Source organism: Lathamus discolor, chromosome 4, assembly GCF_037157495.1.
Source record: "Lathamus discolor isolate bLatDis1 chromosome 4, bLatDis1.hap1, whole genome shotgun sequence".
NCBI classification, from domain to species: Eukaryota; Metazoa; Chordata; class Aves; order Psittaciformes; family Psittacidae; genus Lathamus; species Lathamus discolor.
In genome coordinates this window covers 103359184-103373874 of record NC_088887.1, presented here as the reverse complement: position 1 = coordinate 103373874, position 14691 = coordinate 103359184, and the positions used below count along the sequence as shown (strand labels likewise).

At 37.6% G+C, this 14691-nt stretch overlaps 1 protein-coding gene across 4 annotated transcripts in view; it reads right to left on the bottom strand.

Moving 5' to 3' along the window:
- DCLK1 (doublecortin like kinase 1) overlaps window positions 1-14691 on the bottom strand; it is a 250495-nt gene that overhangs the window by 35626 nt on the left and 200178 nt on the right. For all 4 annotated transcript variants that reach the window (XM_065678389.1, XM_065678390.1, XM_065678392.1 and 1 more), the window contains 4 exons: window positions 9265-9349; window positions 7797-7905; window positions 2851-2908; window positions 2034-2153 (listed from right to left, as the gene is read on the bottom strand). In XM_065678389.1, coding sequence (XP_065534461.1) covers window positions 2034-2153; window positions 2851-2908; window positions 7797-7905; window positions 9265-9349 — 372 coding nt within the window. The remainder of the gene's footprint in view (window positions 1-2033; window positions 2154-2850; window positions 2909-7796; window positions 7906-9264; window positions 9350-14691) is intronic.

Genomic DNA, 14691 nt, shown 5'->3' with positions numbered 1-14691 from the left:
AAAAGCGCAGTAATTATGGTTAAAATAGTATTAGATGTCTAATGGCATCTGATATGAAGCTGTGCTGCTTCACATTGCACTCCTGAGTGTGAGAGAGGGTTGTGACTATGAATAAGTGGGGAAATTCTTCTGGCAGTGGTTACGCAGAAGGATTTGTGATGTGGAAGAGTGCCAGTACTTTGCTTTTTGCTTAGGATTTAACCTCTCTACCAGAGACAAAATGGGGATGCCGAGTACCCTGTCAGATCCTTGCTACCAGCATGTCCCAGACTGCTTCCTCAGAGCTTGGAGGTGGTGGACAGTAGAGTTAGTGGTACCGTAAGCTCCACAGCACCACTCAAGCCAAGCGGGACATCTGGCAGGCTCAAACCTAACAGGATGACATTGCAATCTTCTAAGCAGTAGGACATTGCCTGAGCTTCTCATGGATGATAAGACTATGCCAACACACCAAAAGGACTGTGAAAATCTGTGGCCATCCACTCAAATGCCATACTTGACATACTCGCAGCCCTGCACTGGGAACACAGCTTGTGTCACTGGTGCTGCCACAGAGCATGGGGGATGATGGAACAAAACAAAAAACTTATTTCGTTCTCCTTGGTCTTGTATTTCAGCCTACAGATTGAGAAGTTCTTTAAGAAACACTTGGACCTGGGATCAACCTATCTAATATCTCAGTGAGTTGCCTGTATTAAGAACATCTCCTAATCTTCACCTACAACCACAGCAAAACAGATAATGGTCCTGCTTGCCAAAATTACTTTCTCTCATGACCTATGCTGATGCCTGTTTCTAACCATGGATACAGAGAATGTCTGCCAAAGGTGACAACACCTGTAAATTTAATTTAAATGTAAGTGATCTATACCAGAGTTCAGACTACCTGATTCGCTCACAAGTGTTGAGCATGCATATACAATGTGCCTGCACACAAATGCTGCTGCAGCTGCACAGCTTTATTGTAATCTTTGTTGTTAAAACACCTAAAACTGTGGATTTCCGAGGTGGCATGGTAGGCTGTCCCAGGAGAATATGCTTATCAAGATACAGAAATAGGGGTGGCCACTGGAAAGATGTCCTTCCCACAGAACAACTGAGGAAGGAAGAAGAATCACTAATCACTAATTTAGTGAATGTGAAAAGCAGGCATATTCTGTTAAAATAAGTATGGAGGACAAGATGTCCTCAGCAGTTTTCTGTCCTAATTTGTACAATTTATGCAAATGTATTTTTACCACCTTTTATGCACAGTGACATACTTGTGTATTAGTACCAGAATTGAGAGCTAAATTAATACTTCTTGCACTGCACAGCTGACAGTTTTTGGGGCAAGAGATGACCTACTCTGAATTTCATAATCCATTCTGAATATGTCATTCCACCAGCAAGTGAAATAAGTGCATGAGATCTGGAAGTTACTGTGAAGAAATAAATAGGGTCCCAAGTATAGAATACTGCATTCACAAACTTACTTTTCAGAATAGAGCCATGCTTTATATGGCAGGTTTTTCTCTTTCATTTCCCCCCTCCTCCATTTTAAATTTAGATTCTTATCAAGAAGGCAAGGCTCACAATGTGTTAATAAAAATCAACAGAGAAAAATGACAGGTAATAATGTTTAAATTTAATATAAATAAATAAAATTTAATTAAACTATATTTTATCAAAGAATATTGAATTTTGAAGGCTGGTATTTCTGGATATTCAGACTGGGGGCATTTTCAATTCACCTCAAGGCAGATGCATTTCTTTAAGTTGAAACTTTTTATAGACACTTTTTTGGGGGCAGCAAATAAAACTGGTCATCTTCAAAGTACTGTTCAGAGTGTGGCTTACAGAAAGACAAATATTGGAAATATTTGAAAGTTATAAAAGAAAAATCTGACAGTATGTTACACATCTTTCAGTAGGGTGCTGGACAGAGACTCCTTCCATTCTAAATTATTCTGTGACTCCATGACTTTTAGTAAGCATTAGTACCAATAAAACTTCTCAGTATGGTTGAAACAGCTTGTCTCCAAAATACTCACTTTTACAAGTTCCATGACAAGGTACAATTCAGTTGGCACGTCCATCTCCTCAATCAGAAGTACAATATTGGGATGCTTAACTCGTCTTAAAATAGATACCTCATTCTGGATCATGTGTTCCTGCCACACAAAAGAAATCTTTAATGACTATGAGTTGGTGGGAAAAAATTTCACAGTGAAAAAAAAAAAACAGAGAGAATTTGGACCTGCACAGACTCCTCAGGGTTTTTAAAAAAGGTAACAGATGTTGCCTCCAGCAATATGAAAGGAGCATGTCTAGAAACAACATCCATGTGATAACTGAAAGAAAAAGAAACACATGAACAGAGAAAAGTTAAATATGGAAGTTTCTAAAGTTTTTTTCTCCGAAGCAGCATCTTTTGTTATAGATTTCAAAAGCTATCAGTCACTTGGTAAAAATATGACATCAATTTGATTAATCTTGCATACTATTTAGACATAGTGACCAGTGTTGATATAATTCTTAGTATTATTTTTCTGTTTTCTATAGCATCTGGAATTCTGAAAGTTAGAGGACATAATTACAGGGGTAAAGACCAAGGGGAGTGCCCACACACAACCAACAAACTGGAGAATGAATACACACTTCTATAGCCACATCACAGCCATTTATACTGCTACTCCAAGGATCTCCAGAGGACAGGCAAAGGCTTCAATCAAAAGTATTCTAACAAACACTTGCCAGGAAGTAGACAAATACCAACAGCTTCTCAAACTGATCTCACAAAATGTCACAAAATGTTTCCTGGGAAAAAAAATCAAAATCTTTTGTCATTTATGAGTTTTTCATACTTACTTTTCCTCTACATTTACTTTTTTTGATTATTTTCAGAGCATATTCTCTACCAGTTGATCTGAAGAAAGAGAAAAGAAAAATCTGTATGTTCAATCACACTGAATACTTTTCTCAGTCGAGTTAATATTTGTCATTTGAGCACAATAGGTCTGGGCAATAATTCCATTCAAATAATTGTTCTGTCAAGAAATGAAGCTTGGATTTGACTGGAATTGTGAACTTGATCTAAATTTATTGTACGCCTGAGGAAAAAAAGCAGTAAGCATTTTTTTTTTAAATGAGGACATTACAATGTTTTCAAAACAGAATAACCTGGGTTTTTTTTCCATTTTGTATTAATAATTGTTATTTCTTCTGCAGTTTTATGTGAAAACATTATACAGTATTTACAGATCCAAACCTTCTAAAACCCCAAAACTGTTTTCTGTTATAAAGAATACTATGAGCTATGGAACATATTTTTCATTTTAGACCTAAAGTGAAAAATCTTTTGTTTGTACATCTGCACTCACAACTGTTATGATAGAAAAGTCAGTCTTTGAAATAATGTTTTATGTATTCAGTAAGTATATAATATTTAGCAGAATTAAATAGGATGTTTAGAACAGAATATGAAAGGTTCTGGAGACAGTAAGAAGTTACAGAGAATTAGTTGAACATGAGGACACATTTCCTTCTGACTGAGTGTGGGGTTTTTTTAAACCATACAATACTTATCACTCCTATGCATTTATAGATAGTTATTATATAGAATGCTAACATAGGAAAATAAGCCTGTAGACAAGTTAACAGTATCAACTTCCACTTCTTAATCAAGTTACAAAACCAAAAGATGGTTGTAAGGATGAAACCAAGAAGCTCTGTTCACAAGCTCTATTTACACTATAAGATTAAATGGAGAAAAGGCAATATAAGAAAAAAGCTCTTCAAGAAACACTTTCATTTTGTAATAAAGATCTAAACAGTTTACAGAAGTCTATTATATTGCCCTTAAGCATATGTTTTGTTAAAAAACAATTAAGAAAAAAATAACCTCTCAAGCATATGGGGAGTTTTTTTTTTAATTGTTCACTTAGCAAAACATAGTTAAACTGATAGATTGAATTAATATATAGTAAGTTAATTAGAGAAATGAACATGCCTAAAAATATGCACAGTCTGTCAAATAACACACGCAAAGTGAGTCATAAAGTGAAAGCACTGCATTAGGAAAATGATTGGGTATTTTCATTGCCGTATTTAAGCATGGAGAACTCTGGCAATGATGTACCATTATATTAATTTTAGGAAAAATAAGGACTTCAGCAAAATAAAAAAAACAAACCAGCCCAAAATATTAATTCTGTTTGAGTTCCCAGGGAGCCAAGACAGTCTGTATTAAGACAGCAATGGCTTTATTAAGACACTCAATGGCTGTGCAAAGAAATCACACCGGATGATGATGTCTATGACTTATAAAAAATGTACAGCATGGCTGTTCAAGACTTGACTTCAGCAAAGCAAAATGAAAATCTTTGCAGATCTGTACACAAAGGAGTTTAATGCTACAGCCTGCAGAAATGGTCCTCACTCCATGTGGGGTGCCCCTTCCTGGTGCTGCTGTTTGGTGGCTACAGTGCCAGATCAGTGAGAAGACAGGCAGAAATAGGGACACTATTTTTGGAAAATGAAAGGAGGAGGTAGGAGAAGGAATATTAAAAATTACAATATTTGGCGTTCAAACTCAGACAAAATATGCCCTCTTTCAATAGGAGTCTCTTTCCAGCTGCTTGCCTGCCCTAGGAATACTTCCTTTCTGTCATGAGAAAGGAAATTGATGGTTTTTGTTGGCCATGGGAGACTCCATGTACTCCAAAACACTGGGAAATCTGATCTAGTGAAGAAATGTCAGAATTTGGAAGTATCTGAAAGTTAAAAATGAACACATATGAAAACACCACAGGACAAATTGCACATATGATAAAGTAGATTTGTAATGACCAGATGACAACTCTGACTGTTCTTTGTTTTCGTAAAAAGAAAATTAAAGCTAAGATAATGCAAATCCTTTCCCTTAAAAAGCTGCAGAACCACAGTCTGTCAGCAGCACTGCAACTTACACACCCGCCAAAGAGTATGCAGGCCATGCCAGAAGCTCAGAGTGAAATGGGCATATCACCTCTCACCCAAACAATGAAAAGGGGCCACACAAAGTGGGAAACACGTTATAGCTGTATTAAAGTCTGGATCTGTAACTCTACAGCAGGACACAGGGTTAGACTTCTAGTACATAACAGGGCCCCGTGCCACATTCCCTGGCTGTTCTAACTTTTTGCAAAGCCCACAGAAATTTCCATTGCACTGGAGACAATATCTATCTTCATTATTTTTGTGTGTGTATTAAGTATTTTTGTGTGTGTACATACCTGTGCGTTCACAGATGCACAGAATGGGACTTAGAAGTCCTCATGTAAAAATTTTAAGGATGGCTTATGGTTTCTGTTTGGACTGGTTGTTGTCAGAGGAAAATGCCTGTGAATGCGTCTGAAGTGTCAGAGTGGCTAACCAGCGCACACAGGCTGATTTCCACAGCTATGGAGAAGAAGAATCCATGTGATCAGTGAAGTTGTGTAACAAGACCCATTCCTACTTGCCTAACACCTCATGGTGCTATTCCTTTGAAGTCTAATGCACACAGGAATTGTACATCAGAGGAAAATGGAAAAGTCCTCTGTCCCAAGTATCACCCCATCAATTCTGTCTCTGCAAATGATGGACAAATCAGACTTTGAAGTGAGGTGCTTTTTGCTTAGAAAGACTGCGAAGAATGTTTTTGAAGGGGTTTTACACATACTGGATTTAATTTACCCTCTGAGCCTTTAATTTGTCTTTCCGCACTTCTAATGGCAACAGTACACTCTTTAGAAGTGGAAACTATCAGAAATAATTCTATTGTAATTTTCAGGCTCTTCCAAAGTACTAACTCTGATACAAATGGGATCTTGGAATGGTACAGCTCAGAGACCGTAGGGGTATGAATCTGGGAATACCTGAGTAATCATGCCATTTGAGCATGTATTCACTAGGTACATTGTATTAGCAGATAATTCTGGGACCAGTGGCATAGACGAGAGGGCAGGAAACAGTCTTCATTTTAGGTCTCAAGGATATTGTAATCTGCATTATTTTTAGATGTGGCAGGACCTATATTTAATTTTGATTGTGCCTTTTCTCTCAGCTTGAGAAGAGTTGTAAGATGCACATTTGAACCCTCTCTCAGCACAACTAGCATGTTCAGCTGAATGACAGTGTATCAAAACCTCAACCTTTTATTATTTTGCCTTGTAATCTGTTTCTCCCAGTCACTGCTCACTTTACTTTTAGCTTGCCTTTTTCTCTTTTCTTAGTTCTATGTTTACACCTGTGCTTTTCATCAGTCATGCCCCCTCCATGGGTTGTGTTTCAGTGCTTTCTTGTTTTCGTCTTATTTGGTTTGCTTCCTTTCGGTTTCCAGATTCCCCAGTCTAGTGTTCAGACCCCAGGGTTTGATCTGAAGAGCTATCACCCTCAAGATGACCAGCTCCACCAGGAACTCACTCTGACAGAGCTCTAAAGGGCTCCTGAGAGCTTTGGCCAAGTCCCACAAGCATACTGTCGGCTGATACAAAATATGCTCTTCCCCCTTCCCCAACAGCTGTCTTCATGGTCTCTGACTTTGCCAGACACTTTGAGCAGGAACTGTCTTTTTCCAGAGAGTATGGTTTAAAACCAGCAAAGCTAATTTATCAGAATCTGCCATGAGATCTAATCTTTTCTCAGTCTCTAGGGTTAATATCACATTCTTGCAAGCTAAAGTCCTTTCTTTGAGACCAGAGGTCAAGTTACAGTCTCCTCTAAGAGTCTTCTCTCTAGGACATGGTAACAGGGCATATACAACTTCACTTGTGGAATTCTGTTATCAGACCTTGACAGTGCTATTCCTTCTTTTGGACATCTCTAGCTCTGGATTTTGTTTTTGCTTTCTCTGAACTACTACTATATAACATGAGTGATCTTAAAATCCTTTGACATGCAGAGGAAATACCTACTATCTTTTTTACCCCATATTCTCCTATTTTTAACAATACCACCAAAAGGCTCCCATAGTTCTCAGAAAATATCTGTCTTTGTTCCATTTTTTTTACACTCTAATATTGGGTAGAGGCAGTTCAAACCTGGCTTATGACCTGCCTGGCCAGACTTAAAACCTGACACCTGAGACAGTCAACCTGGACACTTTTTTAGCAACAGGAACAGCTGAAGTGACTTGTGGCTAATCTGAAGTGGGTGTCTAAAATCAGTCATCAGTCATAAGGGGGCCTGTTCTCGCTTTTTAATGGTAGAGCGGACTGAAGAAATCAGATTTTGATGGCTGCAGTGCAGTCTCCTAAAGTTGGATGGAGCTCATATAATGGCATAAAGCAGGCAAGGAGCAGAGAGATGCCATGTAACTAAAGATAAACATGGAACAGGTTACTCCTCAGTGTCAGACAGCAGAATAGATGGATCTAAAGTGAGTTCTTTGTGTTCACTACCACCACTACACTGCACACACAAAACTTTCTGACATCTTACAGAATTCACCTACATGTGAAATGTTTCATCAGTCTAATGTTGCAAAGGGAGAGTTGCAAGGATATACTGCAAGAAAAGATGTTAATTCAGTACAACCAGAAAGATTTAACACGAAGAACTGGTAAAATAGTGCAGAGTGCAGCAGAAAAAAACATATAAAACCCACAAAGAATTAAATTCATAGACTGTGCCTTGGATTCACTCATTTTTATTTTTCATTACTCTCTTTTTTCCATCTGGCATTGACACAATACCTGACTCTATGTCCAATAATCTACAACTAAAAACATGATCTAGAAAAACAATGGCATTAATGATTATTTTTACAGTAATAAGTGTATTATGCTCCTCACCTTTCTATACACTCCTTCACAATAGCAAAATTTCCATCTCCTATAGTCCTTCCAACTTTATATCGCTCAGCTATCGATGCTGGAACCTGGAAACCTTCCTCCAACACTTCTGAAAGAATCATTAGTACATTTTTATTGTTAGTGAAGGAAACACAGATGTTGCACATAACATGCATTTTAAGTCTATGGCTTTGGAGCCTGGAAACCATTCAGAGTCAGTATCCCACTTACTGTACAGTGAAACCATGCTGCTGACATTGTATATACTCAACAGGTTTCACACAGATACAATAATGAAAAATAAGACTTTTGGGGGCTCAAACATACCACCATTTGACTGTTACATTGTTTACCATTCCCATTGCAATATGCCCCTGGGACAAAACCAAAATTGTATTTTTTTAATTATGAAAAGGCCCCTGTGATCTGCACAAGCGCAGACCAGCCTCCAAAAAGGGCTGGAACTCCTTGACACAGCATGATTAAATATATGTACCAAAGAAGTCCAACACTCAAGCACTTATTTTATTACATCCTGTAAACTGAGACATCCATAAAACTCCTCATGCGCTAAGTGCTAGTTCTCCCCCTCCCCCAATATTAAATATTTAGTTTTTAAACAAATGTTCTCAATAATACTACCTCACATGCAACCTGGGCACCAGATGTTTAGGTAAAATTGCATTACACAGTGTCTAAGCATAAGAAAAGTTTGTAGTTTCATGTGTTTTAGTGCTCATTCATGTACCATTATTTCTAAATGTATTTGAAATAGCTTGTTGCAAATACCTAACATGCCTCTAAAAGCTGACTGTAAACTGCAGATGACACAAACTACCATCTAAATATCATAACATCAAAAAAATGCCTCCCAGAAATGTGACTTGAATTTACATTAAGACTGTGCTTTTGACTGTATTTTTATCTGTCCTTTTTTCCAGTTTAATATTAAAAGTGAATATTATGATACAAGGGAGCTGTGGTTTGCCTGAATTCACAGGCAGCATGTAGAGGTACTGTCAGATGGGAACATACAAACACACTTACGTGTTTGTGTGTGTAAAGTGGCAGTATTCAAGCAGACCTTATCCCTTAGCCAACTTGGTCAAAGCCCTAATATGGGGTAAGATTAATAGTTTTTGAATGAAGACCCAGGGCTGCAGTATGTTCTTTAGCACCATGATAGATGAGACAAAAGATAACTAAAATAATCCACTCAGCACTGCATCACCTGCGGAACTAGTATCTTGAGTATCCTGCAACAAAAACACCTCTCAATAGTGGTGTCCAGATCAATTCTGAACCACAGTGAACCTAACTGGTTTGCTAAGACCTATGAACCTCCTCATGGAGAGTCATCCAACCCACAAAGCTCCCACCTTCTCTGGCAGGAAGAATGACTCATTTCCTACACAGCTGCTGTTATCACTACACTGACTGCTTTGAAATGTCAGCCTTCAAATGTTACCTTCTGCAGGTCCATCATTTTCATCCATAGAGCTGCAAACTTTGGTGGATGCTAATGAGGTAGAGGAGCCACTGTGTTGGGAGCTCTGGAAATGGAGAGACACAAATGAAAACAGATGATTTTTAAGGAGTATGAGTACCCACAGCAGATTCCTGCTGGACACACATCCCGGAGAGACTTCAGTGTTCACTATATAGATTTAATTTGGTGTAGGGATATGTGAATGCTTGGAGGAGTCCAATTTTTCCACTGAAATTATACTTTTGTTACCCTAGCATACATGGAGACATCTCTGATCCATTATGTGTGGTAATGTGCAGTAAGGCATTTATGTACAGTCTATTAGTTTCTCCCTATTCTACCTGTATTCTGGCAGGGAAAACTGAGGAGCTGTATGCCCTCTGCAGGCAGAAGACTGTTTTCTCAGCAACACCGTTAACTCGGCATCCACTAGAAGTACAAGCGAATCCTTTGACTGAAGTTGGCTTTGTTACAGGCAGAATTCCTTACTTTTGCAAACATCCCTCTGGTTAAATCTGCCCCAGTTGTGTTCCAGAAGGTAGCAATCATTATGTTAATGTATGAAAAAAATAAAATGTCGGGGTGAATAATGTTTTCTTCTTTGGAAAACTGTTTGATTGGGTATAGCTCACTTGAGGCATGAGTCGATAACCTGGTTTTAAGTACTTGTGCAGCGTCTGTGTTTGCCTATACAGTTAATGGGAGGAGGATGGTGTCTCTATCATCACTAGAAGGAGATTTGTAGCCACCCATCTTGGATGCTAAAACTATAGCAGGCAGGATCTCACTAAGGAAGACTTCTAAAGCACGTATCAATGTCTATCAGTTACATATGGATTCTAGGCATGTACTTTAGGAAGATTGCTTCATCACACATACAGATGGATGAAACTACACAGACATATGACATGGACTGGATTTCACCCAAAACTTTATCCTGTGTTGCATAACAACTATACAAACATATCATCAGAATTCTCTCATCTTCAAAGGAAACTAAGAAGCAGCTCAAATGTATAGCGGTCCTTTAAACCTACAGCAAAATCAAGCTCAGGTCATGTTGCAACATAAGTGCTAAGTATTAAGAGGATTTCCAAAACTAAAACTTTCTTGGGTTCACATGTTGAAAGGTTACAAAGTGCTGCTGTACTTAATTACCTCCTTCAATCTGCATATTACATAAATTGTAGGCTGTACTGCATGTAACTAACAAACACCATCAGCCTCTTTTATCTATATTTGCAAGGTATCTAAATGCCCATAATCAGGGTGCCAATCCCCTTCACAAATTTTATACAGCATATATGGAACAACCTCTCTCCTCTGCTACCACAGAGCACAGCTGATGACTGGAGCAAGAATAACTATTGCTGCAGCTGCTGGGATTTTTGCAGAGTACAGAGCCAGGGAGAAGGCAGTCAGCAGAGTTAAAAGCTGTCCAGTATGCCAAGTTCATTTGAACAGACTAACTTTTAATTTCTCCCATAACAGATTAAGGTCAGATGATTTAGACGAAGGTTAAACTCCCATTTTTCACTAAATAATCCTGAAAGCTTGCACATCCCATCTACCATGAGATTCTTTGCCCTTTTTCTTTCAATCAACCCCTGCTCACTGTTTTCATCCATCCAAAGCATTTCTTCTAAGCTTTGACCAGAATTAAAAATGACATTAATCAGTTTTTGAACTAATTTTGCTGCCTCTTGACAAGAGAAGTCAGCAGCAATGGATTTTATGCAGTTCACTAAGATATTGCTGCCTTGTTGCATGATTAGGACGTGCTTATGTATATGGTATTGGTGTGCTAAACTGCGGGACCTGTCCATAAAAACTTACCTCTGGTTCATTTTTTGAACAAATGAGCAGATGAAGATCAATGTAACGGGAAAATGCTAGGAGTTCTCATGCCTGGAGAAGTCACCCTCAAAGCCTATTTTTATACACATGTAATGAGAGAATTGTTTCCTTTACACGCCTGCTTGTAAAATAAGCAGAAAAACATGTTTTCTCTACTCATTCTTCTGGGTCTGTTTGTTTTCCTAGACCAGGCATCCAATTTCTTGCTTCTTTTCCCACTCCACAGTATTTTCTTACATAAATTACAATTTAAATATGTTTAATATTTGTTACATATACCATCAGGAATGAACCTTTACAACAGTTAAGGGGTACAACACAAAAAGGTTAGTGCTAGGTTTCCAACAGATAATTAAACAACTGCTTTATTGATTTTTATTTTTTTCTATTTTAAATAATAAGATTACACTTTTCAGCAGATGTTAGGTCAAGACTGCCGACCACACACCACTTTCTTTAGCAGCTTTCTTTAGCAGTCTGATGGTCCCTTTACAAGAGTCCTGCACCCATTGTTTTCATTCTTGAGAGTGGGAAAAGTGAAAATAGAGACCAAAATTGGTGGCCACATCTTCTCAGAATGGGTGCCTAGAGAGATTCAAATTTCTGTTTGGGAACCTAATTTCTAAAGGACCCTCAAGATGAGGTTTAGCTAAGAACTGTGATTGCTAAGTCATTTCCTTCCAAAATTAGACCCCTTGGAGGGCTCATTTCAGCAAAGTGCTTCAGCAGCACTACACTTTAAATACAAATATATTTACAAATGCATTTAAATATATTTTACATACATATATAATACATATTATAAAGACAAATGTATTTAAAAACTGTGGTCTTAATGGCCTACACATAACTGAAATGAAATTCACTCTTATATATCTGTCTTAGGTATGGCTCACTAAATATGTATTTAGGCTAGGTTTAATTAAACAGGAAAAAAAAAGTGGCCCATAGAAAATTTAAAGGATATATAACCTCTTTACTTATCAACTCTACATAAGAATGGGAAGACTAGGATGATATCTGTAACTGAAGAACTAAAGCAATGCACTAGTAGCATTTACTATACTATAGGTCTGCAAACAAAGCATACAGCCCCCTCAGTGAGATCTGCATGCAAAGCACCAGTGGGTGACTAGAAGCAGAGCTCACCAGTGAAAAGTAACAGTAGCTAAGCAGAGACTTGCTAAAAATACATACTGAGAGTTCAAAAGCTTTAAACTTCAAAATTTTTAAATTAGTTGAAAAATGTGAAGAAATCACATACTTTTCATTACCTTTGCTGAACCCCTCCTATTAAAACACAGATTAAAAAGAAATAAGAAACTGTACATTTGCACATATTCACCAAGTCTCCTGATGGACCCCCTTCCACCATTAAAGAGACGTTACTAGATAAACAGGAAACAAATATTTTCATCTTTATTCAATTCTCTGGAACAACACAGAGATATTTATTTATTTATCTTTACTTCAGCTGGAAGGACATTTCATTTATTTAGACTTTAATTAGCTCTTTGTTCTCACAAGCTGAAAGCCCTCCGAGTCCAGCAATCCTTGTGGGTCTCGTTGTTCCTTCCACTTGGCTTGCCAATCGTAAGGCATTCTGTTGCGTACACTGTCGCTCTCACAGCTGTGGACCCCATCAGGGACATTGAAGATGGGGAGTGAGGAAAAGCAAACTCTAAGCACGAATATAATCACTTCAATACACAGACCTTAATGCAATTAGCTGCTTTAATTTTAAGAGATGTTGAGGTGCTTGAAATGTCATCACTACAACACAGATTTAAAGGGGTCCAGCTGCACAGGTTGCCAGCACATAGCCATTTTTATGGCACACCTCTATAAGATGGCATAAAAAAGTCAGGTCTTCGGTGTAAGGATTTCAGATCCTATTCAGGTTTATATAACAGATGGTCAGCACACCACACGACTCATTGATGTGAATGGAAACATTAGCACTATAAAGTTTCATCCGTGTCTCACTGGGAGATTTATTTAGCAACTGTTTTGTAAATAGCTTGTATCTCAGTGGAAATTGTGCTAAATCTACGAAAAAAGGGAGTAAAATAAATATTACTGTAATTTCTCTCTCCTCATACTCACCTTTGTCCTAATTTAATCTTAAAATCCCACTTCAACAGCAGGAATTATTCTTGTAGACTACAAGTGTCAGCAGTTATGAAAAGAAACTTAAAACAAGTATGACTAGAAAGTTTGCTAAGGCAAATCAAATTCCTGAATCTTAAACCCCAAACACTGCATTTAATTTTCCAAACCTCTCAAAACCTTTATTAGCACATATGGAGTCTAGAAAGTCTCTCAACAATAGATCCCTTTGTATGTTCCTAGCATGAAGGAAGCATCTGGATGAAATGTGAGTAACAGAAATGCACACAGGTGTAACACTAAGTTTGGATCTCATGCTGAGTTCTGCTGTTTTAGAAACAGCCTTAGTGAAGAGTAAAATTAGTAAACAAAGTGTAAATTCAGGAAGGAGACCCAGGATAGCAGAATTATTAATGTCTTTAAATGATGCCTCCTAAGATTTCCCTATTCTGAAGAATCTTACAGAATTTAAAAGCATACAAAAAGCAATGTGTGTCAGTAATATGTGTTAGATGTTCAGCTCAGCAAGGATAAACAGCATTAAACCCAGATCTAAACAGTTAAGGAATCACGCTCACCTCTTTTGGAGCCCATACTAGTGTTCAGCATCGTTATAAATAACTTTTGCAAGGTAGCCGTCATGAAATCCTGACAAAGCCAATTCCTAAATGTCATCACTGTTAATAGGAAAATCAAGAAAACAGTCCAGTGCATGTATTAAAGGACTCCGAAGGGCTCAAAAAATGTATGCAATACATATTAAGGAAGAAATAAGTAAGTCAATACAACAAAATGGTACATCTTCAGAGAACAAAAGGTAAAGCAGAGGACAACATATTTAAAACAGTAATATATTTTGATGCCAGTGTTAAAGAAACAAGTTCAGTTTTTATTATTCCATTTAGAGAGAAGCAAAGGGTTACACTGAAACTCCCTCTCCCAAGTCTAACTAGTGAAAAATAGTTTTGATTTTCTTTTGTTTAATCGTGTACTTTTTTTTTTTTTTTTTTTCCCAGACAGCTCAGAAGGGGTAAACATGTAAACAGTACAGAGCTGGCAAAGAATTACTTCATGGAAAAATATCAAATCCACAATCTGCATGCTGAAAGAACGGAAGCCAATGAAATTCAACGTATAGAAAGAGAAATGATGTAATTGTTTTCTTTTCAAATTCAGACAGCACACTAAACAAGATCCAAATTTATTTATAAACAGCTTCATCTGGAAAGGAACAATAAAAAATGTATGCAAACCTGCTATTTATCCACAGTTTTAAATCCTGCCCTGGCTTGTTAGACACTTGACTAAAGAGAGGCCCTACGTAGGGAAATCTATGCAATTCAGGATTTACACAGCTTGGAGAAAGGATAAGTTTAAGCTACGCAAGCAATACTCAGGTGTGTGTCATTCAGGAACTTGTGCTGATTTTCTTCTTTGAGG